At 38.6% G+C, this 23,500-nt stretch overlaps 1 protein-coding gene and 1 pseudogene across 3 annotated transcripts in view; one reads left to right on the forward strand and one right to left on the reverse strand.

Annotated features, from left to right (window-relative positions):
* Positions 1–12,361, forward strand: part of LOC127418768 (G-protein-signaling modulator 2-like) — a 31,378-nt gene extending 19,017 nt beyond the window's left edge. For 2 of the 3 annotated variants that reach the window (XM_051659576.1, XM_051659575.1), the window contains exons 6-14: positions 752–867; positions 968–1,123; positions 1,579–1,687; positions 2,117–2,249; positions 5,338–5,414; positions 5,599–5,787; positions 8,953–9,112; positions 11,074–11,300; positions 11,534–12,361. In XM_051659576.1, the coding sequence (XP_051515536.1) occupies positions 752–867; positions 968–1,123; positions 1,579–1,687; positions 2,117–2,249; positions 5,338–5,414; positions 5,599–5,787; positions 8,953–9,112; positions 11,074–11,300; positions 11,534–11,698 (1,332 nt within the window). In that variant the 3' untranslated portion in view covers positions 11,699–12,361. The remainder of the gene's footprint in view (positions 1–751; positions 868–967; positions 1,124–1,578; positions 1,688–2,116; positions 2,250–5,337; positions 5,415–5,598; positions 5,788–8,952; positions 9,113–11,073; positions 11,301–11,533) is intronic. The other variant, XM_051659577.1, reaches the window with a different exon arrangement.
* Positions 12,362–13,771: 1,410 nt separating this feature from the next.
* LOC127418530 (protein-glutamine gamma-glutamyltransferase K-like) lies at positions 13,772–20,162 on the reverse strand (annotated as a pseudogene).
* Positions 20,163–23,500: the final 3,338 nt, after the last annotated feature.

Genomic DNA, 23,500 nt, shown 5'->3' on the forward strand with positions numbered 1-23,500 from the left:
ACTACTCGCTTAATCTCAGTAACTGCCCTGTTATTAGACACTTACATTCATGGAATAAATTAATGCTGGTTTACTGAGCATAGTGAATTTCTACAATGGCACTGGTAACTACTGTGTTCGAACGGTGCAGCATCCAAGCCACTTGGTGTCATTGAAAGCCAATGTAAGCCACTTCGACCTTTTTTTTTTTTTTTACTGAACATTTTTTTTTTTCAGTAAAGTTTGTGTCTGTATTGCCCTGCCATGAAGCGACGTAGATGCTGCAACATGTAAAAAAAAAAAAAAAAATGATCTGTTATCGATTTCATTGTAGAAATGCACTTATTCACAATCAGCAATGATTAATTTATTCTGTGAGTGAAAGCCTTCAATTACAGGGGATTATCAAGATAAGATAAACTGAGTAATGTTCGGCTGGTCATGTGATCTTAACATGCCGGGATCGTAAATGTGCGCCCAGCTCAAACAATGTAAACAAACTATTCTTTGAAAGTATATTTTATTTAATTTTTTTCTAAAATATGGAACTATATGCAGATTTGTTTTATTTCTTAATGTTAAAAATAATCTAGTTGTGTAAAATAATCACTTTTAATCTCAGGATTTCAGAATGAAATGGTTGTAATGTTTAAATTTGCAAATGTTACATTATTTTTTTCTTGTAATTTTATTTATTTATTCATTTTTTTAAACTTTATTCTCACTTCACACTTCACTTTTTAATTATTTGCCATCCCCCTAATTTTTACAGCGTCTCCTTATTGCAAAGGAGTTTGGTGACAGGGCAGCAGAGAGGAGAGCGTACTGCAACCTTGGAAATGCGTACATATTCCTTGGGCAGTTTGAGGTCGCAGCAGAACATTACAAGTCAGTTTGCCAAATGTATTGGTACCATTTTATTTATTTATTTTGCCAATTTCCCCCTGCATTTATGTTAGTTTGATGATGTGTTGTTTTTGTGTTGCAGGCAAACGCTGCAGTTGGCCCGTCAGTTGAAGGACAGAGCGGTGGAAGCTCAGGCCTGTTACAGTCTGGGCAACACCTACACACTCCTGCGGGACTACGAGAGAGCCATAGACTACCACCTCAAGCATCTCATCATTGCTCAGGACTTAAAGGACAGGTACATACACGCATTTGTTTTTTGCATTGTGACAATATTTTCGAGACAATTAAGCACATTTCCCCCCAAAATTATTGTAACTGTAATGCAGACACAATCATTGTTTTATTAAAATCTTTGTACACTTATTAATGTACATTTAGGACAATCAATTACTAGACTACCACAACATATACATACAATATGTCACTTGTACTAACATATTAGTTAATGAAAATAAATGCAGTTTTATCATTATTGTTTGCATTGCAGTCACTTAGAGTCAGGGGAGGGGGTTAAATAGAAAATTATAAATATAATGTACCAATGCAAGAAATCTCAATGGTCTTGAAAATAGTTTAATTTTCTTTATGCAAAATTGTAATTTTTTTTAAATATATTTTTTGGGACATATGTCCCAGACATTTCTTGACATGTAGCTTTGTTGTCTAAATGTCCTGCTGTTCTGTGTGTAGGATTGGAGAAGGGAGGGCATGCTGGAGTTTAGGGAATGCTTACACAGCACTGGGAAACCACGAGCAGGCCATAAGCTTTGCCGATAAACATCTGGAGATCTCTAAAGAGGTCTGTGTATGTGTGTGGGTGTGTGCCATGTGAGAGATAACACCAACAGACTGCACAGGAAATGTTTTGATGCTTTTGAGTTGAGCCTATGAGTGAATCTCACGAAAACATCTCCAGGTCACATCTGACCCCAAAATCTAAATAAAAAACAAGAAATCCTATTTTTAGGACAATTAATTTTTTTTGCATTGCATCTTTATTGTCATGAGAATTAGGCGCATTTCCCCTTTCAAATTCTCATTACTGAACGTCATCAAGATGGTTTAATCTTTTTTGCAATTCCTATTTTCTCAGTGGTGATTCTCATTACTGTAATACAGTTATCTGCACACATTAAAGGAAGTGTAACATAGTGTAGTGTGTAAGATTGAGTGTGTTTGTGCTTTCTTGCTTAGCACTTTTTAATAATGATTTTGCCCTCCTCATCAGATTGGAGACCGCAGTGGAGAGCTGACAGCCAGAATGAACGTATCTGATCTGCAGCTGGTTTTGGGTCTCAAAAAAAACAATTCAAACACAAACAGCTTTACTGAGAGTCCCCCAGGTGACAACAGTCCGACTGGTAACAGCGCACACACGCACACACACACACACACACACACACACTTACAGTGTTTCCCAAGACTTTAAATGGTCCACAAATGAGAAGTGCTGTCAGAAATATTGAGAATGTAATGTTGTACAAGCATCCTTGAACGTGCAAACAGAATGTTCGAGGAATAGTGAATTTTTGCCTTGCAACCATTGTAATTAAGGTGTGACACTGACATTGTGACTAAAATATATTTTATTGTGGTTAGATTAGATACACTGCCTGGTCAAAAAAAAAAAAGTCGCTGTTTGGATTTAAGGAAGTGTTATGATCTGAGGTTGCTTCAGTTAGAGAGGTCTAGGATCAGCAACTTTATGCGGTAATAAAATAAAGTCAGCTGACTACCTGAATGTACTGAATGACCAGGTTATACCTTCAATGGATTTTTTCTTCCCTGATGGCACGGCATATTCCAGGATGACAATGCCAATATTCATCAGGCTCAAATTGTGGAAGAGTGGTTCAGGGAGCATGAGGAATCATTTTCACACATGAATTGGCCACCACAGAGTCTTGACCTTAACCCATTGAACGTTTTTGAGATGTGCTGGAGAAGACTTTACGAAGTGGTTCGACTCTCACATCATCAATACAAGATCTTGGCCAAAAATTTATTCAACTCTGGATGGAAATAAATGTTGTGACATTGCATAAGGTTGTCAAAACAATGCCATGACGAATGTCCACCGCAAGCTGGTCCGATTAAATATTAGAGTAGGCAGTTTAGATGGATGTACGGAGGATGGACGGGTAGATGGAACAATAGACATAATGATAAAAGGATAGATGGATAGATTGATGGAACGATGGATGGATGGATAGACAGATAGATAGACTGACGGACGGACAAACAAACATATTGATAGACAGAATAATAGAACAATAAAAAGATGGATGATGGATGGATAAATAGAATAATAGACAGAACGATAAAGTGATAGAATAATATATAGAACGCTAAAACATTAAAATGATAGATGGATGGAGAGAAGGATGGATGGATAGATAGAATAATAGAAAGATCAATAAAATGATGGATGGATGGATAGAACAATAGACAGAACGATAAAATGATGGATGGATAGAACAATTCACAGAATGATGGATGGATGGATGGATGGATGGATGGATGGATGGAATAATAGACAACAATAAAATCATGGATGGATAAATAGAATAATAGACAGAATGTTAAAATGATAGATAGATGGATAGAACAATAGACAGAATGATAGACGTATGGACGGACGGACGGACAGACCGATAGATACAGTTGAAGTCAGAAGTTTACATACACTTAGGTTGAAGTCAATTTTTTTTTTAATTACACAGATTTAATATTAGCAAACTATAATTTTGGCAGGACGTTTAGGACATCTACTTTGTGCATGACACGAGTAAATTGTTGTTTACAGACAGATTGTTTCACTTTTAATTGATTATATCACAATTCCAGCAGGTCAGAAGTTTACATACACTAAGTTAACTGTGCCTTTAAGCAGCTTGGAAATTCCAGAAAATTATGTCAAGCCTTTAGACAGTTAGCTTCTGATAGGAGGTGTACTGAATAGGAGGTGAACCTGTGGATGTATTTTAAGGCCTACCTTCAAACTCAGTGCCTCTTTGCTTGACATCATGGGAAAATCAAAAGAAATCAGCCAAGACTTCAGAAAAAAATTGTGGACCTCCACAAGTCTGGTTCATCCTTAGGAGCAATTTCCAAATGCCTGAAGGTACCATGTTCATCTGTACAAACAATAGTATGCAAGTATAAACACCATGGGGCCACACAGCCATCATACGGCTCAGGAAGGAGACACATTCTGTCTCCTAGAGATGAACATAGTTTGGTGCAAAAAGTGCAAATCAATCCCAGAACAACATCAAAGGACCTTGTGAAGATGCTGGAGGAAACAGGTAGACAAGTATCTATATCCACAGTAAAACGAGTCCTATATCGACATAACCTGAAAGGCTGCTCAGCAAGGAAGAAGCCACTGCTCCAAAACCGACATAAAAAGCCAGACAACAGTTTGCAAGTGCAGATGGGGACAAAGATCTTTTTGGAGAAATATCCTCAGGTCTGATCAAACCAAAATTGAACTGTTTGACCATAATGACCATCGTTATGTTTGAAGGAAAAAGGGTAAGGCTTGCAAGCCAAAGAACACCATCCCAACCGTGAAGCTTAGGGGTGGCAGCATCATGTTGTGGGGGTGTTTTGCTGCAGGAAGGACTGGTGCACTTCACAAAATAGATGACATCATGAGGAAGGAAAATTATGTGGATATATTGAAGCACCATCTCAAGACATCAGCCAGGAAATTAAAGCTCGTCGCAAATGAGTCTTCCAAATGGACAATGACCCCAAGCAAAATGGCTTAAGGACAACAAAGTCAAGATATTGGAGTGGCCATCACAAAGCCCTGACCTCAATCTGATTTTGAATTTGTGGGCAGAACTGAAAAAGCGTGTGGGAGCAAGGAGGCTTACAAACCTGACTCAGTTACACCAGTTCTGTCTGGAGGAATGGGCCAAAATTCCAGCAACTTATTGTGAGAAGCTTGTGGAAGGCTTCCCAAAAACGTTTGACCCAAGTTAAACAATTTAAAGGCAATGATACCAAATACTAACAAAGTGTATGTAAACTTCTGACCCACTGGGAATGTGATAAAAGAAATAAAAACTGACATAAATGATTATCTCTACTATTATTCTGACATTTCACATTCTTAAAATAAAGTATTGATCCTAACTGACCTAAGACAGGGAATGTTTTTATGATTAAATGTCAGGAATTGTGAAAAACTGAGTTTAAATGTATTTGGCTAAGGTGTATGTAAACTTCTGTCTTCAGCTATAGATAGATAGATAGACAGACCGATAAAACGATGGATGGATGGATGGATGAACAGATAGAATAACAGACATAATGATAAAATGATGGATGGATGGACAGAACAATAGACAGAACAATAAAACGATTTCTAAGACATCACACGAAAATGTATTCGTGTGAATGTGGCCTCATAGTGCCTGGTTCTTTCTGGTTCTGTAGGTGGACGATCCAGAGGTAGCCGAAGACACAGCATGGAGAACCTGGAGCTCATGAAGCTGAGCTCTGACAAAAATATGGTGAGATATTAAACGCACATTCACATATGCACACAAAAAACACTCAGAAGAGATTAGGAATACAAATACCTACTGATATGTGGCTGAATTGTCGAAAAATACTGAAACAGTTCTTTTGCCACATCCTTTGTGCATAATTCCCAGCAAAGTTGCTTGTCTGCTTACTTGTACATGCTGTTCTCAGGGGCAGACCTGTGAGGAGAATACCACCGACCAACAAACCAAATCACCAACCAAATCATCCATAGCCAAGACTTCCTCCAAGCTTTTCTTCATCAATCGCTTCAGAGGGAAAAAACACAAGTTGAATGGATCTAATCCCAATACAACATCAGAGAATAGCAGCACGTCTTCAGCTCCTTTAGAAACACAGGTACAACTCTCCTTACTGTAACTGTAATAAGCAGTGTTGGAGAGTAACTAAAAGTAGCTGTACTTCTAACTTAACTACATAACTACAAACATCTGTTTTCAAAATAGTTTCGCTTTGATGCAATAAGATATTGTTTCCAACAAGTATCAATGTGTGTTTTTTGTTATTTTTATTTGTATATAGTTTAAATGTGTTCCAGTTTTATCTCCTTTATTGAGATCCTGATGTGTGCCAGATGAATATCGTTCTGTTCTTTAAATATGACATACAGTGCATCCGGAAAGTATTCACAGCGCTTCACTTTTTCCACATTTTGTTATGTTACAGCCTTATTCCAAAATTGATTAAATTCATTATTTTCCTCAAAATTCTACAAACAATACCCCATAATGACAACGTGAAAGAAGTTTGTTTGAAATCTTTGCAAATATATTAAAAATAAAAAACGAAAAAAAAATCACATGTACATAAGTATTCACAGCCTTTGCCATGACACTCAAAATTGAGCTCAGGTGCATCCTGTTTCCACTGATCATCCTTGAGATGTTTCTACAACTTGATTGGAGTCCACCTGTGATAAATTCAGTTGATTGGACATGATTTGAAAAGGCACACATCTGTCTATATAAGGTCCCACAGTTAACAGTGCATGTCAGAGCACAAACCAAGCCATGAAATCCAAGCAATTGTCTGTAGACCTCTTAGACAGGATTGTATTGAGGCACAGATCTGGGGAAGGGTACAGAAAAATGTCTGCAGCATTGAAGGTCCCAATGAGCACAGTGGCCTCCATCATCCGTAAATGGAAGAAGTTTGGAACCACCAGGACTCTTCCTAGAGCTGGCCGCCTGGCCAAACTGAGCGATTGGGGGAGAAGGTCCTTAGTCAGGGAGGTGACCAAGAACCCGATGGTCACTCTGACAGAGCTCCAGCATTTCTCTGTGGAGAGAGGAGAACCTTCCAGAAGAACAACCATCTCTGCAGCACTCCACCAATTAGGCCTGTATGGTAGAGAGGCCAGACGGAAGCCACTCCTCCGTAAAAGGCACATGACAACCCACCTGGCGTTTGCCAAAAGGCACCTGAAGGACTCTCAGACCATGAGAAACAAAGATTGAACTCTTTGGCCTGAATAGCAAGCATTATGTCTGGAGGAAACCAGTCACCGCTCATCACCTGGCCAATACCATCCCTACAGTGAAGCATGGTGGTGGCAGCATCATGCTGTGGGGATGTTTTTCAGCGGCAGGAACTGGGAGACTAGTCGGGATCGAGGGAAAGATGAATGCAGCAATATACAGAGACATCCTTGATGAAAACCTGCGCTAGAGCGCTCTTGACCTCAGACTGGGGTGAAGGTTCATCTTCCAACAGGACAATGACCCTAAGCACACAGCCAAGATAACAAAGAAGTGGCACCGGGACAACTCTGTGAATGTCCTTGTGTGGCCCAGCCAGAGCCCAGACTTGAACCTGATTGAACATCTCTGGAGAGATCTGAAAATGGCTGTGCACCGACGCTCCCCAACCAACCTGATGGAGCTTGAGAGGTCCTGCAAAGAAGAATGGGAGAAACTGCCTCAAAATAGGTGTGCCAAGCTTGAAGCATCATACTCAAAAAGACTTGAGGCTGTAATTGGTGCCAAAGGTGCTTCAACAAAGTATTGAGCAAAGGCTGTGAATACTTATGTACATGTGATTTTTTTTATTTATTTATTTTTTTTATTTTTTATTTTTTTATTTTTAATAAATTTGCAAAGATTTCAAACAAACTTCTTTCACGTTGTCATTATGGGGTATTGTTTGTAGAATTTCGAGGAAAATAATGAATTTAATCCATTTTGGAATAAGGCTGTAACAACAAAATGTGGAAAAAGTGAAGCGCTGTGAATACTTTCCGGATGCCCTGTATATAGTTTATTGTATCATTAATTAAAGGCATAGTTCACCCAAACATAAAACTTTCTTTTACTCATTCCTTTCTTCAGTGGAACATAAATAGTAATAATACAATAAATGTTCCAGTGACTGAATTCAATACAATGGCAGTAACTAAGCAAAAACTCACTTTAACACATAATAAAAGGGATAGTTCACCCGAAGAAAAAAAGAAAAAAAAAAAAATTCTCATCATTTACTCCCCCTCATGCCAAACCAGATATGTATGACTTTCTTTCTTCTGCAGAACACAAACAAAGATTTTTAGAAGAATATCTCAGTTCTGTAGGTCCATACAATGCAAGTGAAAAATTTGAAGCTCCAAAATGCACATCAATTCAGTATAAAAGTAATCTATTAGACTCCAGTGGTTAAATCGATATTTTCTGAAGCGATATAGGTGTGGGTGAGAAACAGATAATTATTTAAGTCCGTTTTTACCATAAATTCTCCTCCCTGCCCAGTAGGGGGCAATATGCACGAAGAATGCAAATTACCAAAAACAAAAGAAGGACTTAAATATTGATCTGTTTCTCACCCACACCTATCATATCACTTCAGAAGTTTTGGATTTAACCACTGGAATCTTATGGATTACTTTCATTCTGTGTTTATGTGCATTTTGGATCTTCAAAATTCTGCTACCCATTTACTTGCATTGTGAGGACATACAGAGCTGAGATATTCTTCTAAAAAATTTTGTTTGTGTTCAGCAGAAGAAAGTAAGTCATACACACCTGGGATGGCATGAGGGTGAGTAAATGATGAGAAGTTTCATTTTTTGGGTGAACTATCTCTTTAAGCATCCAAAAGTGTCATAATTGTATTTCATCTGATCTGACTCACTTTTCATATACCACTTAACAAATTAATTAATTGATAATTTCATGCAGTGTTGAAAACCAATAGGTTGACACTTCAATAACGTCAAACCTCACTGGTTCTCATGTCCTGATGTCATATAACGTCTGGTCACAAGATACACTAGAACCAATTATGTTTGATGTTATTGACTTGTCTCCATATTGAATTTATGCGCTGTTTACACAAGTAATAATGGGATAATTTTCATTTTCATTATTTTAAGTACTCTAGATTTTTAGCTATTTCTTCTTAGTGTCTTTATGTAGCTAGTTGATAAATAGCAGTTTTTTTGTTATTAAATGTTTTTTTAAAAGTTGCCGTTTTGATATGATGCTAAATTTCTTTGTCACTGCTTTTCCACAGTTTGCACCAAACACTCTGGGTGATGATGGCTTTTTTGACCTTCTAAGCCGCTTCCAGGGCAGCCGCATGGATGACCAAAGGTGCTCTTTAGAGGACGGCATAAGCCGTGTTCCTGCCCCCTCCTCTCCCTGTGAAACCCCGCCTGTAGCCTTGAGGAAATGTGAGTCAGCCCTTCCTCCCTCGCTAAACTGACCTGTGCAAAGTATATTCATATATGAAGGGGCAATATATAATCACTGCAGACTGTTATCTGAAGACTAGAGGTAGACCGATATATCGGTTTTATGATTAATCAGTGCCAATAGTGGTTGTTTGGACCTATCGGTTATCTGCAAAAATCTATGCCGATAGTTGCTGATAGTTTATTTTTATTTGTTTTCCTCTGTGTTCCTCTACTGAGATGTCTGCAGTAGAAGTCGACCGATAGTGGATTTTGCTGATACCGATAACTAAGGTGGTGGAAAAGTCTGATAACCGATTTATCGGCCAATAGTTTTTAAAGTCGATTTATAGAATATAAAAAAGAAGAAAAATTCTCAGCCTTTTTTATTTACTTTTTTATTTTTTTTATTATAATTTTTTTTTGATTTTGTGCATACTGTGGGACTTCTAACTATAAACAAGCCCTAAATTCACAGGGGACTCTTATTTTGAAATGGCAACTTGGTTCCGTTAAAATGCTCTAAGCTTTTTATAGCCTATATTCACCAGATGAAGGATTGTGTATATGTACAGTATATTTCACCAGATAATGTATTTATTGTATTAGTATTCACAAAATATGAATTTGGAGACACAATGTATGTGCTGATGGGGCATATTTCCATATAGTCACATTTTTCTTTGCATGCCCTCGCTTCAATTTAGAACCCTTGATTATCTAATCAAAAAACAAAATGTGCATTAAAAGTGAGGATAAAAAAAAATTATGAATATTGTCAACGATGAAAGATTCAGATACAGCACTTCCCCATGAGGTGTCAGTAATTGTTTTTATTTCACCTCTAAAGGCTGCTGTTATACTGTAGAACCAAGCTGTTCTAACTCTAGAATCCTCCAGCGCCAGCCATAGAGGATCAGAGGAATACAAAAAAACTGTCTGCGACTATCGGCATAGATTTTTGCCTGATAAACAATAGTTCCAAAAAGCAGCTAATGGCACCGATTAATTGGAAAAATCCACCGAAATATTGGTCAAGCTGTAATCTTCAGCAACATCATCACACTACTTTTACACTACCACTACTGCCCTAGAAATCGAGTTGCATTCACACTGATGGCAAAGTGACCAGACGTCATTCATTTTCAATCAGAGTTGGCCATTTTAGGCAGTGTCAGTTAACGATGCAACAAAGTTGAGCTGAATGTATCTTTATGCAAATGAGAAGTGATGCAATGTAGCAACTTCTGATGGGTGTGAAGCTCTCGTGGTCTGCCTCCTGATGCAGTTGAATGCTGTAGTTAAGTAGGAACACCTACTAACGACAAACAGTACAGTGACTTGGCAACCTCAAGCGATTCAATCACTTGTCAGTGCGAACGCAGATTTAGTGTGTAACGATTCTAGAAGTCTGAAGCAATCATGGATAATTTTCTGTGAGGCTCCTTTGCACTCTTCTAGATGCTTTTATCAAGAGTCATGCTGCTTTGGAACTACCTTTTTTCATTTGCAAAACCCTTCAGAGATTTATCTGTCATAACTATAGAGTGCAAATATAAAATTATTTTTTCCTTTTGTAATCATAAAAAATATGAGAACATTGTTGCACACCTCAAAAAAAGGCATAGCTGGTCACCAGGCTAATTGTTGTATTTTGGATGCTGGTTCTCAGTATGGAAAGCTGGTTTTCCGGGTTGTCCATCAGCCTTCTTAACTAGCTTTTGCAGCAGGACTACCTTGGTCAACCAGCTTCACCGCCTAGTGAGTAGCATTGCTTAGCTGGTAAACCAGCTAGACCAGCACAAAAGTAACATAAACCAGCTTAGACTAGCATGAAAATTCTTACTGATCTAAGCAGGCCAGTATTAATAGCAGTAATCAAGGATGATGAAATCCTGCTGTAAAGCCACTGGCAGTTTCATGGAATCTGACTACATCGTGCTGTTTTTGACCTTGTTCAGCTATTTCTGTGTCCGAAGCGGAGGCCTCATCACAACCTGCGCATTTCCTAGATTTGCTGGCCAGCTCTCAAAGCCGTCAGCTGGACGAGCAGAAGGCCACTATGGACAGTCTCCCGGGTCTCCGGCTGGACCAGCGCCAAAGCCAGGATGTTCTCAGCAAACTCATGGCCTCTGCTGATGCCAAGGAATCAGATGAAGACTTCTTTGACATGTTGATTAAGTGCCAGGTTGGTAGCTACAATTTGCAATTTTCAATCCAGTATACGAAATATTGACATAGCTATAACCCTAACCTACCCCTGAAGTTAGACCGATAAGAATGATGTACAAGCCTCCAAGCTTAACCCTAACATTAATCCTAAACTCTGCATGGGTGAAAGAAATGTTGATCCAGGACCATGTGTTACAAGACAAAATCACGGTTACCATGTTGAAACTCTGGTTTGACTTTCTTGCTCAGGGATCCAGACTGGATGATCAAAGGTGTGCTCCTCCACCTCCCCCAACCAGAGGCCCCACAGTCCCAGACGAAGACCTCTTCAGTCTCATCCTTCGCTCCCAGGCCAAACGAATCGATGAGCAGCGAGTTATCTTACCTTCAGACACAAGACCCTTTCAGTCCTGACTGAACTTCTCTTTATAAAGCCTGGGACAGAGTCTCCATGAGACAAAAAAGGAAGTTTTAGGACCTTGGGGCCTCGATGAAGTCTCACTGAGTCTTACTCATGAACCTATGACTTGTTTCAGCACATTGACAGTCAAACTCTACAAGATGTTTCCGTTCTTGCTCAACATGAAGACTTTTTGTAGAAGTAGATCAATTAAGTTCAATAGTTTACATTTAATTTGTGCAGAATAGAGATATGTTTCTTCTGGATCAGACCAACACCACAATCTCTTTCTCAGGGATGTAATATGATGCACTGAAATGCATTTCATTTACCTGGATAACTGGATGGATTTTGGACACAATCATCTGATACTGGACAGTACATTTAGACTCCATTTTATATTTTTAACACTAAATGTTGTATAATTTCCAGTTATCAGGCTTTTTTAAAGTTTTTGGCTTTCTCTGACTTGAAATTTGTTTTGTATTATCTTTTAATACTGGAAAATTAAATGTTATAAATCAGTGTTTTTTTTAAGGTTTTGGAAACCAACAAGCTGTCTTCAAATGTCTAGGGGTTAAATGTGAACATAGAATAATTTGTTCTGAAAAAGGATAAACAAGACAAGAATGTAATGCTCTGTTTAAATGGCTGAGGAATAAAGCCTCTTTTTAATAGTTAGACCATATTTCAGTTCAGTAGATGCATCACTTCGAGTTTTCACTTGGCTGCTCGGGGAAAAAAAACAGCTGGACTAGCATGGTCACCCAATTCACAGAACTAAAGTTATGAGGGTAGACTACTTCTGTTCTCATCGCTCTAGCCACTAGGCTTAGAATCAATGTCTTTTTCATGCATTTATAATTGGAAAATTTTATCAATCTATATTAGCATTTTTCAGATATAAAAAGGGCTACTCTTTGCACAATAGTATTTGTCTTTTCATACATATTTCTCAACACAATGTTAGGAAAGTGTGAGTGGCAGGCTCTGGTTTAATTTCCTCTAACATTTTTCAGAAAAAGGGACTCTCCACCATGCTAAGCGGCTGCATATCACAGACTATAAAGGTAGCTACGCAATTTGTTAGCTTCTTGGCCTGTGCCAAATCAGTTGATATTTTTTTTTCCCCAAGGGTTCAAAGCTTCCGCAATTGTAGGTTGTATCTGTTTGTTGCCTTTTGCTGCACACCTCTGCCATTCACCATGATTTGTTCATATGGGATATTGGCCAGCTGCATCAACCCAGAAAATGAAATGACTTCAAACTTCGCTTCTTTTGGCCTTTCCCCAAAACTCTCCAGTTTGTTTATCTGCCATAACATTATCAACAACGAAACACTATGTGAAACACCAGCTGCACAAATGTAGGGGTGTCAGAGGTGACGATAACTTATTAAGGACAGTAAATATTATATCGCCCCCTTGTGGTCTCCCAAAGCGATTACGAAAGACTATATTAAACGGTAGGCCAACTGACTGTGAATAAGAAAGCACGAAAAATAGGCTTCTAATTTAAATGTTGGCTAATGTTAATATATCGATGCCTCAAAAACATCAAGAAATAAAACTTGCCAGTCAATAATCGATGTATTGATATTTTATGACATTCCTACTAGTCACATCACAATACTTTCAGTCTCAGTCAATAAATAAAAAAAAAAAAACTGCTAATCTGTGTCCATGATTTTGCAATCTGTGCTCACAGATTTGTAATCTGTTCCCTCATTTTAACAATTTGTGCCCACAGTTTTTTAAACCGAACCCTCAATTTCACAATCGGTAGTCAGGGCTTTGCAAATTGTAGGTGGATCAAGAAACATGGTTATGACTGACATGATTAAGTATGCTGGGAGTATTTTATTAAGGCTGAGGCTACATAAAGGACAGAATAACCACCACCAATAAACAATTTTTTCATTTAGGTAGATAGACAAATATTCAAAATGGGCATGGATAGGCAAACAAAAAAAACCGAAAAGCTAAACTTGAATATGATTAATGATTACCGAGTATCATTTGTAATCTCTCTTAAACTAAGTAATTGCCCATAAAACTGCAAATTAATGTGAAAAGAATATTGAACTGGTTTAAATGGTACATGATTGTTGCTAACACATTCCTTTCAATGAAGACTTGCTGTTTCCTTTTCTTTGGTTAGTTGATGCTTTAACATTGCTTATTGACAACGATGTTGGCATATCCATGCACCTGAGTGAGCTGAGGACAGTCGAGTGAGGTCAGAAGTTTTTGAGGGCCGCAGCGTAAGGGAACAAATCTCTCCGTCAGGCAAACCGTGGCTTGGCTTGCAATATCGCTGAGAAAAAAATATATTATTATTATATAACCCTGCACTATAAACTAAAAGTGTATAGCTATGCATAGTGCATCTCCAGTTCCATTTGTATTTATTCAACATTGTAATGTAATATTTCAAAATATGAATATAATATTCAATTTTACAATCATGTCTTACCCATAGTTAACAATTCTGGCATGCTGCAGTCCTAGTCCCTCAAAACGGAAGACCACGTTCTTCAGGGCACAATGAAGTGGGTTCTGGAAGGTGACTTTAACTGCCACCTCTTTGCCCACAATTGCATCACATGGGATCATCACGCTGTGAAGAACCACATGCATTACATTAATACCCTAGAGTTTGCAAGACAATCAGGCAAAAGATATTGTTTCAGCAATGAGCAGTAATAAAGACCTGTGAAATCACAATGTTTAACTCACAGAAATGACCAGATCTGGTGTGCGCAGTCGGAAGTTGTACTGGGTGGCCACAACCTGCTTGGTCTGAGCGACCTGTCCAAAGAGACTGAGCATAAGTGGAGCATGATCCACCAGGTGAGTCCATTCCAGAGTCCTGGCTGTTGAGGGAAAATAGATAAATACTGCATTAATACTACTGAATAAATAGTAATCGGCCTCATCATGATGAGATCTCTCGTTCTGAGAGCAGTTTTGCAAGACTTTGTTTCAAGCTTTTTTCATTCCTCACATTCACAGGGCTTGAGATCAATGCATGTCTGATCTCTGTTCAGTAAGGCCTTGTGGACGCCGGTGTAGAACATAGATGATGCATGGCTGTAGAGAGTGAGGCTACGAGGTGAGCTGCATTTGTTTTTCAGATTGAGGCAAAGCACAGCATCCTTGCCCATACATGGTCCCTCCCCCTGCAGGCTGACTTCACACACTACATCCTCAGTGCAGGGCAATGGATATGTGCATAGTCTGGAACCATAGCAGCAGGCGGTGTCCAAAGTGGCACGTTTCTCCTCTGTACCTGTTGAATGAAAGCACAGAAAACTTCACAGTCGGTGTTCAGGGATTGGAGCGATCAGTTATGCTCCAAGTCATTATTCTTACTGATGGAAATTAATAGGAATTTAATGATTCTGGTTCTGATTCCTCTGAACAGTTCTTGTTCCTTAATTATTCCATTAAAGATTCTTTTCGTACTTTTGAGGTAGAAATATTTGGGGGGAGAAATGTGACTCATTTTATTTACTGCCCTCAGAAGACTGTTGCAAAATTATGAGAATATTACTTACTTGAAGAGAACAGATATAACAAATCAGAAATACATTTAATTCAACTCTTGCAAAATGTTTTTTACTTTTGATTTTTTTAAAAAAGATGTTTAAGCGATGAAAAAAAAAAAAAGCCTGCGCCTGATTACAACAAAACTCATCTTTAAACACACCTATTCATATGAACAACCAGCTAGTAACTACACTGATTTAAGTCTTATCATTAATGAGGAGAGTGGGGGAATGGGATAGGGACATGTCACACATGGAACTTGAACTTAAGCACCACAACTCAACATGTTTAGATAATTTGTACCAAGGGCTGCACCACAGCTCCAACCAGTTCTGCTGTTTTAAAGTTTCTTTTTGTAGCATATATGTGTGAGTTTTCACCTAGTGCGTGTTTGTAGAGGTGAGTGATATCAACACGTTGATCAGAGCCAACAGCCTTGGACCAACAATATCCTTCTCAACATGGACAACGGCAAAGGTCCCATTACATTTACGCTGCCAGTAGACTCTATCATTGTTCACCTGTAATGCAAATAACCAGAGTTCTGAAAGAGAGCACACAAGAGAAGAAGCATCTGACAGAGAAACGAAATCATAAATCACATATAATGGAATCAAAACTCTAAACAGTATGATGGAGTTCTAAATTAAAGGGAAAGGATTTAATGCACTTCGGCGAAAAGGAAGGGCGCGTCATGCTTCAGGAAGACCTGCCCGCTGCGGATTGCAGCAACAGAGGTGGGGCCGCAGCGGTAGAAGCCCTGGCTGGTCAACTGAGGAGTAGAATCAACCACCTGCCAACCTCCAAAACCAGCTGGCAGATCTGTCCGTGTCATCCAGGCCTCATTCCACACATGGTAGTTCCTAGAGAGAAGACAGAAGGAAGAGAGTTTTGTGGGCGATTCCAATAGTAAAACGATTTATGACATCAATGTAAGAATATTTATGGTATATTCAGATAAATTCTTTGTAACATCACAAATGTAAATGATACTATAGCTAAGGCACTATTGCTGGTGTTACATATAAGAATAGGTCTGTACAGAATCTTACCAGATTGAATCACGGTTTAGATGATCAGTTAGCTGAAAATTCTCATCTAAATAAACGTCCGTTGTCAAACAAACATCGGTGTCATGAGCAGATGAGAAGTTTGAGATGGGACGAGTGGGGATGCCAAAACACCTTAACACTATGAGAAGAAAAAATACAATCATTAAACAACATCATTTTTTCAATCCCCTTTTCTCCTTATCCATTTTGTAGAAACTCTTACCTGTGTTGGTGACTCCAGCAAAGGCCAAGCTCTGTCCAAATTTGACAGGCACTCCTCCACATTTGTGGTACTGTTTCAGAATGGGACTGCTACCACACCAGGCTGTAGGAGAAACTCCGCCTTCATAGCAGTTTGACCAGTTACCCATCAACACACCGCAGTCTTTGTTGGAAATAACCTGTTAAAGGGAGATGCTCGGAAGTAATATTTACAGTGCTTCCATAGCAAAAAGCCAATCCGGCTGTTTGCCAGTCTTCAAGACATTTGAGACAACACAGTATGAAAAACCAGGCTGTTGATTAAAATAAAATTAAGTCTCACCATGTCCGATGCTACTCTGGCTATGTTAACGGGACTTCCCCATCCTGAGCAAGGAGTGCAACTCTTCTCCAACACATACAAACATGCAGCCAAGACTCCCTCATCAAACTAAGAATCAGAGAGTGAGGAAATTAGGGATAAGGAAACATGTTTTAAGGTGTTGAGGTTTGTGCTTTATGGAATTATTGTGACACACAATTTCAAAGATTTCCTGCTGTTACTGAAACAAATTCTGCTGCATATCCTTGCTGCTTTCTCTGTTATATTTGAATGAAAGTGCAGCTCTTACTTGACCAAAGTTCCATGTTCTGCTGCCAATCTGATGCTTAGTTCCATAGTAGATTCGGCCCATGTCATTCAGTACATACTCAACTCTCTGTGCATCATCTTCCAGGTACATGCAGTCATCTGATCAAAAGAATGAATGTTGAAAATGAACTGTAAGTAAAAGCCTTCATATAGTGCTTTACATATTTTGGTAATTCAGATTAATTTTAATAGCTTTAAGCTTAAGATGTGATTTAAAAGTGTAATAAAGTCGCGAGGGCGTAGCCAGGAAATTGCTTTTGGGTGGGCCTCAATAAAACTGGATTGGCCAAGTTTTTGCCCCAATGTTTTTTGAGAAGCAGCCTATTCAAACAGTCCTTTCACACATTCAGAAATCAGATTTGATACATTTTTTAAAACTATTTTATAAATATATATTTGAAGTCAAAGAATAATCTCTAAGATTCTGGGTGGTCCTAAGTCTAATTTGGGTGGGACCCTTGGCTACGCCACTGCCATGTAGGATTTATAAAAATTATTTGTGCGTACCCTCAGAGACCCAGCTAAGCAGAATCTCAATGTTTGTTTATTGCAATTAAACAAGATCTAATATTCATTAAAAATGGATAAAAACTACACACTTAATTCCCAACAGGTTTACTAATCGAAAAATGATGACATCCCCTGAAAATATCAGCTTTTATAAATTTGAGCCAATTTTTTGTTGTAGCAAAAATGCAACGCTGAGCATTAGTGGTCAAACTTTTTCTATATTCACACAATGGAGCTTATTCAGTAAATCATAGATAAACTAAGTCAAAATGATTTTCAGCTGCTTTCTGTGCTGGCTTGTCATAAACTTTGTTTTATAGTATTCATGGTATATTAAATATACATATTTTTTTTTAATTATTATTATTTAGATTTTCCAGCAAATATATCATTATCAATATCAATAGTCCTAATTAGTTTTAAATAGTTATTTATCCTTACTGCATGTAATAAATTATTGTGTTTAATTGTGTTCACGCTTAAAAATAAAGGTTCTATATCGGCATGTATTGCTCCATGAACAATCCATGGAACAAAGGATCTTTGTAGTAGAAACATTTTCTTTAGACTATGAAAAGATTCTTCAGAAATTGTTCTTTTTATAGCACTGCACTGATAACAAACTCCCTTTTTGGAACCTTTACTTTTTTCTGAGTGTGAATTCAAAACTTCCACTTACTATCTAAAAAAAAAAAAAAAAAAAAAAAAACTGTGGAGAAATGTGACCTTATGCGACCCTAAATGCTTAGCCCTTTTTTTCTCCCCAATTTGGAATGCCCAATTCCCAGTGCACTCTAAGTCCTTGTGGTGTCGTAGTGACTCAAATCCAAGTGGCAGAGGACGAATGGCTGAGACCGTCAATCCGTGCATTTTACCATGTGGTTTGTTGAGTGCATTACCGCGGAGACGTAGCATGCGTGGAGGCTTCATGCTATTCTCCGTGGCATCCACTCACAACTCACCATGTGCCCCACTGAGAGTGAACCATATTACAGCGACCACGAGGAGGTTACCCCATGTGACTCTACCCTCCCTTGTAACTAGGCCAATTTGGTTGCTTAGGAGACCTGGCTGGAGCCACTCAGCATGCCCTGGATTCGAACTCGTGACACCAGGGGTAGTAGTCAGCGTCTTTACTTGCTGAGCTACCCAGGCCCCCTGCTAAATGCTCAGCCTTAATATTTTGCAATGTTTTTCCAAATTTCACCCCAAAATAAAAAATGCATGGAAATCACAATTTCTAAAAACCAATGGCTTCCTAAAAAAAGGAAAACCCCTCAATATCAATGCTTGGGTCTCAGAGGGTTAAGTCTCATTCTCTCCATCATACATACCTCTACACCAGGGGTTGAACAGCATGTAAATGTCATTTTCAGGAACGCATGGTGAAATGTATCTGCTGCCTTGACAGTGTGTTATGACATTGAGCTGATATCGTCCAATGCAAGCAGTTGGAACCGAGTTAACACAGAGTTTGATTCAGTTTTGTCCCCGTTCGACAATCTTGGCCCCCCAGCAATTCCAATGGAACAATCACGTATGTGCCATCCCGGATTGATGGGACATGACCTGTAAAACACAGAAGAGAACAAGAAATAATATAGAGGGTAAAATAATAAAACTGTTTAATGCTGGTTTAGTCTTTCAAATACAGTATGTAGCCTCATCTACAGACATTTCTGAATGACCACTGTTGTCATGTGGCAAAGTCACAGATCAGATGATGGATATAACTAACCTAGTTTCAGCTCAAGGTGAAGTTGGTCACAGCTTGGATTAAAAGGTCGGGACAGATCAACCCAAATATTAAAACAATGTCCTCTGCGGATAATGAGGTGATCATCAAGGAAACAATTTGTGTGATGCTCCAGTCGATTTTGTCCGGTCCTGCATTTCAGGAGGTCAACTTTACAGACCCGCAGGGCAACATCTGATAACAACACAAAGCAAATATTAATTAATCATCAGACAGGTCATTAATTGAGACGTTATGAGAAAAAAATGAAAAGGACACATTTCCATTATGTATTTAAGGCCAACACTTACCATCGGCTCCACAGACACGCTTGATTAGGCAATCATCCGCACAATCCTTGATCAGAACTTCCTTGCAATCAAAATCACGGTATGGTGTGACATAGTTGCAAGGGTTCGCACAAGGGTTTGTGCATGGGTTCGCGCATGGGTTCGCGCATGGGTTCACGCAAGGGATCACGCATGGGTTCACGCATGGGTTCATGCAAGGGTTGATGTACGGGCTGACCCAAGGTTTAGTGTAAGGGTTGACACAAGGGTTGGCGCATGGGTTCACGCATGGGTTCATGCAAGGGTTGATGTACGGGCTGACCCAAGGTTTAGTGTAAGGGTTGACACAAAGGTTGGCACATGGATTCACACAAGGATTAGTGTTAACTGGTGCGCACGCTCCTTTCCAGCAATCCTCCGCCTGCAGTTTAATGGCTGGGAAATGACCAACAGTGCAGAGGTTTCTGTAGGGGCTCTTCAAAGGCATGCTGTGCAAAAAACGAATGAAACAACAAAGAGAAATTGTGAGAGGATGAATGAAAATGAGTGTGATTAGTCAAGCACAAAGCTTGAGTCATTTCAGGTGTTTGACCAAGGTCTCTTGATGCCTCTGCAAAGGTTTTCCCCCCCAGAATACTGCAGTCTTAAAATCTACGAGCATTCAGATAAACAAGTCAGGTAACTAGCACTTTCTTCACAAGCTGCAATAATTGGACAGCACGGTAAGATGATCAGGACAAAAGCAGTTTTAAGAACTTCAATGATACCTGCATGCAGATTTTGCAGACTGTATTGAGTAAATATAGTACCACACATTTAGCTGCTAATCGTACAAAAAATATTAAGTTACATTGGCTCAATGAAGACATATAATGACTTGAAGCATTGGTATTTCTATTGACAGTGAAATACCCAGAATACCTCTTTACCTAATTATTCCACAAAAAGAATTGTTTCAGAAATTGTACTCTGCCAAACATGTTTTTGGGTTTCTTACCAGCACCTGATCTATAAAGGCAACCTAACCTTTAAATTCTGGATGACTGTTTGCTAAAAGCAGTGATTATGTGCAAATTTCAAACAGATATTAAGTTTAAAATAATGTTTGAGTTGATTACTTACATGTTTTTACTCCTTGTGAAATCAGAGAACTTGAATTACTAAAACAAGCGAATAGTCTTTTCTTGTGCTGTGACGATTCTCGCCACAGCAGCTCGGTATATATTCGCTGCTCCATCTCCACCCCATCCACAGCTCATAACTGAAGAGTGTGAAGTATTTTCCTTTAATGATAGAGAAGAAACGGTTTTGGGTGAGTCACACATGTTCATTTGAATGGCCTGTTTTAGATGATTAATGAGACAAATTAACATCTTATTATAATTTTTCTGAACTGATAGGCAAGTCTCTAAGTTGCTGAATCATATACCACATGTAGGGACTTTTCATATATTATTTTTCACTGTACAGGATTGTAACTAATATTTGTATATATACACTGTATAATTATTATACATATTAATATGTATGTACTATATACTGTATATACACTATATTATATATATATATATATATATATATATATATATATATATATATATATATATACATGCCCAACTTGAAAATCCAACAGTCTTAACTTGAAAAATTACAGCGATAAATGGATTTAAGGCAAATTTGGCTCTGACACATAACACAATTGCATAACTAACATAGAAATTACAGTTCAGTTAACTGTCCTTCATAATTAGTCAAACATGTATGTCTGATGATTGTCAGAACGTGGCTGAAAAGAGAGAGCCAACAAAGAAACGAGCAAGAAAAACAAATCAAATGCCATTCTAAACCCAATCTCCTCAACTGATTTTGTTTCAGGAATTTTGGAACACAAATATTCTTTTTTTTAGAATATAGACAGTAGAAGTGTTAGAGAATGTTCACCATCCCAAACTCAACTTTATGCTCCACCTAGAAGGTGTATCAGAAAATAGTGATAGCCCTTAATAAGACCAATTAAACCAGAAAGCCTAGTTTCAGACAAATGACCTAAAACAGTAGGCTAATAATCACAATTAATTTAGAAGGGCTTTACATAAATTGACATAATTGTGTTGCTATGAATGAATTCTGGTACATCCATGCATCCAGCCAGCTAGCCAGCTTCCTCTGTCTATTGGTTTGTCTATTTGACAATTATGTTGGTAACTATAGTTAATATATGGACTGGGGTAAGTTAAGAAAGGCCTGAAATGTATGTGTGATGCGATGGATGGGAATAAACGTCACTGTCAGGCTCACCACAATTACACTATGTAACACAATTTTTGTTCCTGGGTAGTAAGTGTTATTTCCTAATTGCTTATGCCTCAAAAGTATAGAAAATGGCTATTATTCCCCACAAACTTTGCTTTTATGACCAGGACAGTGATATTTTGAAATGTACCTATTTCCAATGAGAAAACAGGCGAATTTGTGTCTTTACGTTCACATAAAGTCAGAAAAAAACAACAAATGAATCCAAAATCCTTCTTTATCTGTGGTCCGACGAAGACACCAGCTTTGACCTTTGCCTCAGAGAGCTTAGGGAAGAAGTCTTGAAGGTACTTGAAGGCTGCCGACTCCTTATCTAGAGCTCTGACCAATTGTTTCATAAGGCCCAATTTGATGTGCAGTGGTGGCATCAGCACCTTCCGGGGGTCCACCAGTGGCTCCCACTTAACGTTGTCCTCCCCACAGAGAACTCGGTCCACTGTGTCCAGTCCCGCCTGTGGTAGTGTGCCTTGGTGTCCCTGCTGTCCCAAAGGCAAAGATAGCAGGGAAACCTGGTAAAACCGCCTTGGAGACCCATCAGGAATGCCACCATTTTGAAGTCTCCTATGACCTCCCAGCTGTACTCATCATACTTCAAGGCGTCCAGCAAGGTCTTGATGCTGTTGTAATCCTCTTTGAGGTGCACCGAGTGAGCCAGGGGAAGAGACGGGTACTTGTTACCATTATGGACCAGCACGGCTTTCAGTATTACTTTAGTATAAATACATGTTAATTAGGATTCATATGTTGTTTTTTTCTGACTTTTTCTATTATGTTTATCAGACTATTGCAATTTAGTTCAATCAGTGAAATTAATATAATATGGGTGGTGGGGCATAGCAGCTAAAGAATTGGGCTAGTAACCAAACAATTGCGGGTGCAAAACCTACAAGGTGTGATTCATGATCTTTCGAAAAACTAGGTTGCTCTATGCGGACTGTCTCCATGATAAATGTACTGTAAAGCATTTTTTATAATCTCCTGAATGATTCATGTATAATAATAGAAAATAATTAATATAATGCACTGTGTCTTGCTCATAATTAATAATTCTGCAGTGCTTCAGTCCCTGGCCCTCAAGTTTCATGCTATGGTCCATTGTCATTCACATCTCTCAATTACTGTGTGGCATTATATAAGTAATCTTTTAATTAATGCGTGCCATTAATTACAGCAGCACTGACTTGCAGGAGGTGACCACAGTTATCTTACATTTTCTGATTTTCATTATTTTTTCATTAGTGGCATCATTAATTTTGACTGGACATATCAGCTATTCACTTAACTAATTTCTTTTATCTGCTTTGTTTGGTGTTTACCTGCTGTGTTAGGTGTGTGCTGTTATTAACCTCTCTGCAACCTGTTTTTAGAGAGGGAGGTTGTGCTGTTCTGGTAACATCTTTGAGGTCAAACCAAGGGCGTAGCAGCTGCGGGGGACGTGTATCTGCACTGCAGAAAAACAAAACAAAGGACAATCCTTCTTTTAAGCACACATTGTAAGTGGAGTTTATATCA

This window comes from Myxocyprinus asiaticus, chromosome 28 (genome assembly GCF_019703515.2).
Source record: "Myxocyprinus asiaticus isolate MX2 ecotype Aquarium Trade chromosome 28, UBuf_Myxa_2, whole genome shotgun sequence".
Taxonomy (NCBI): Eukaryota; Metazoa; Chordata; class Actinopteri; order Cypriniformes; family Catostomidae; genus Myxocyprinus; species Myxocyprinus asiaticus.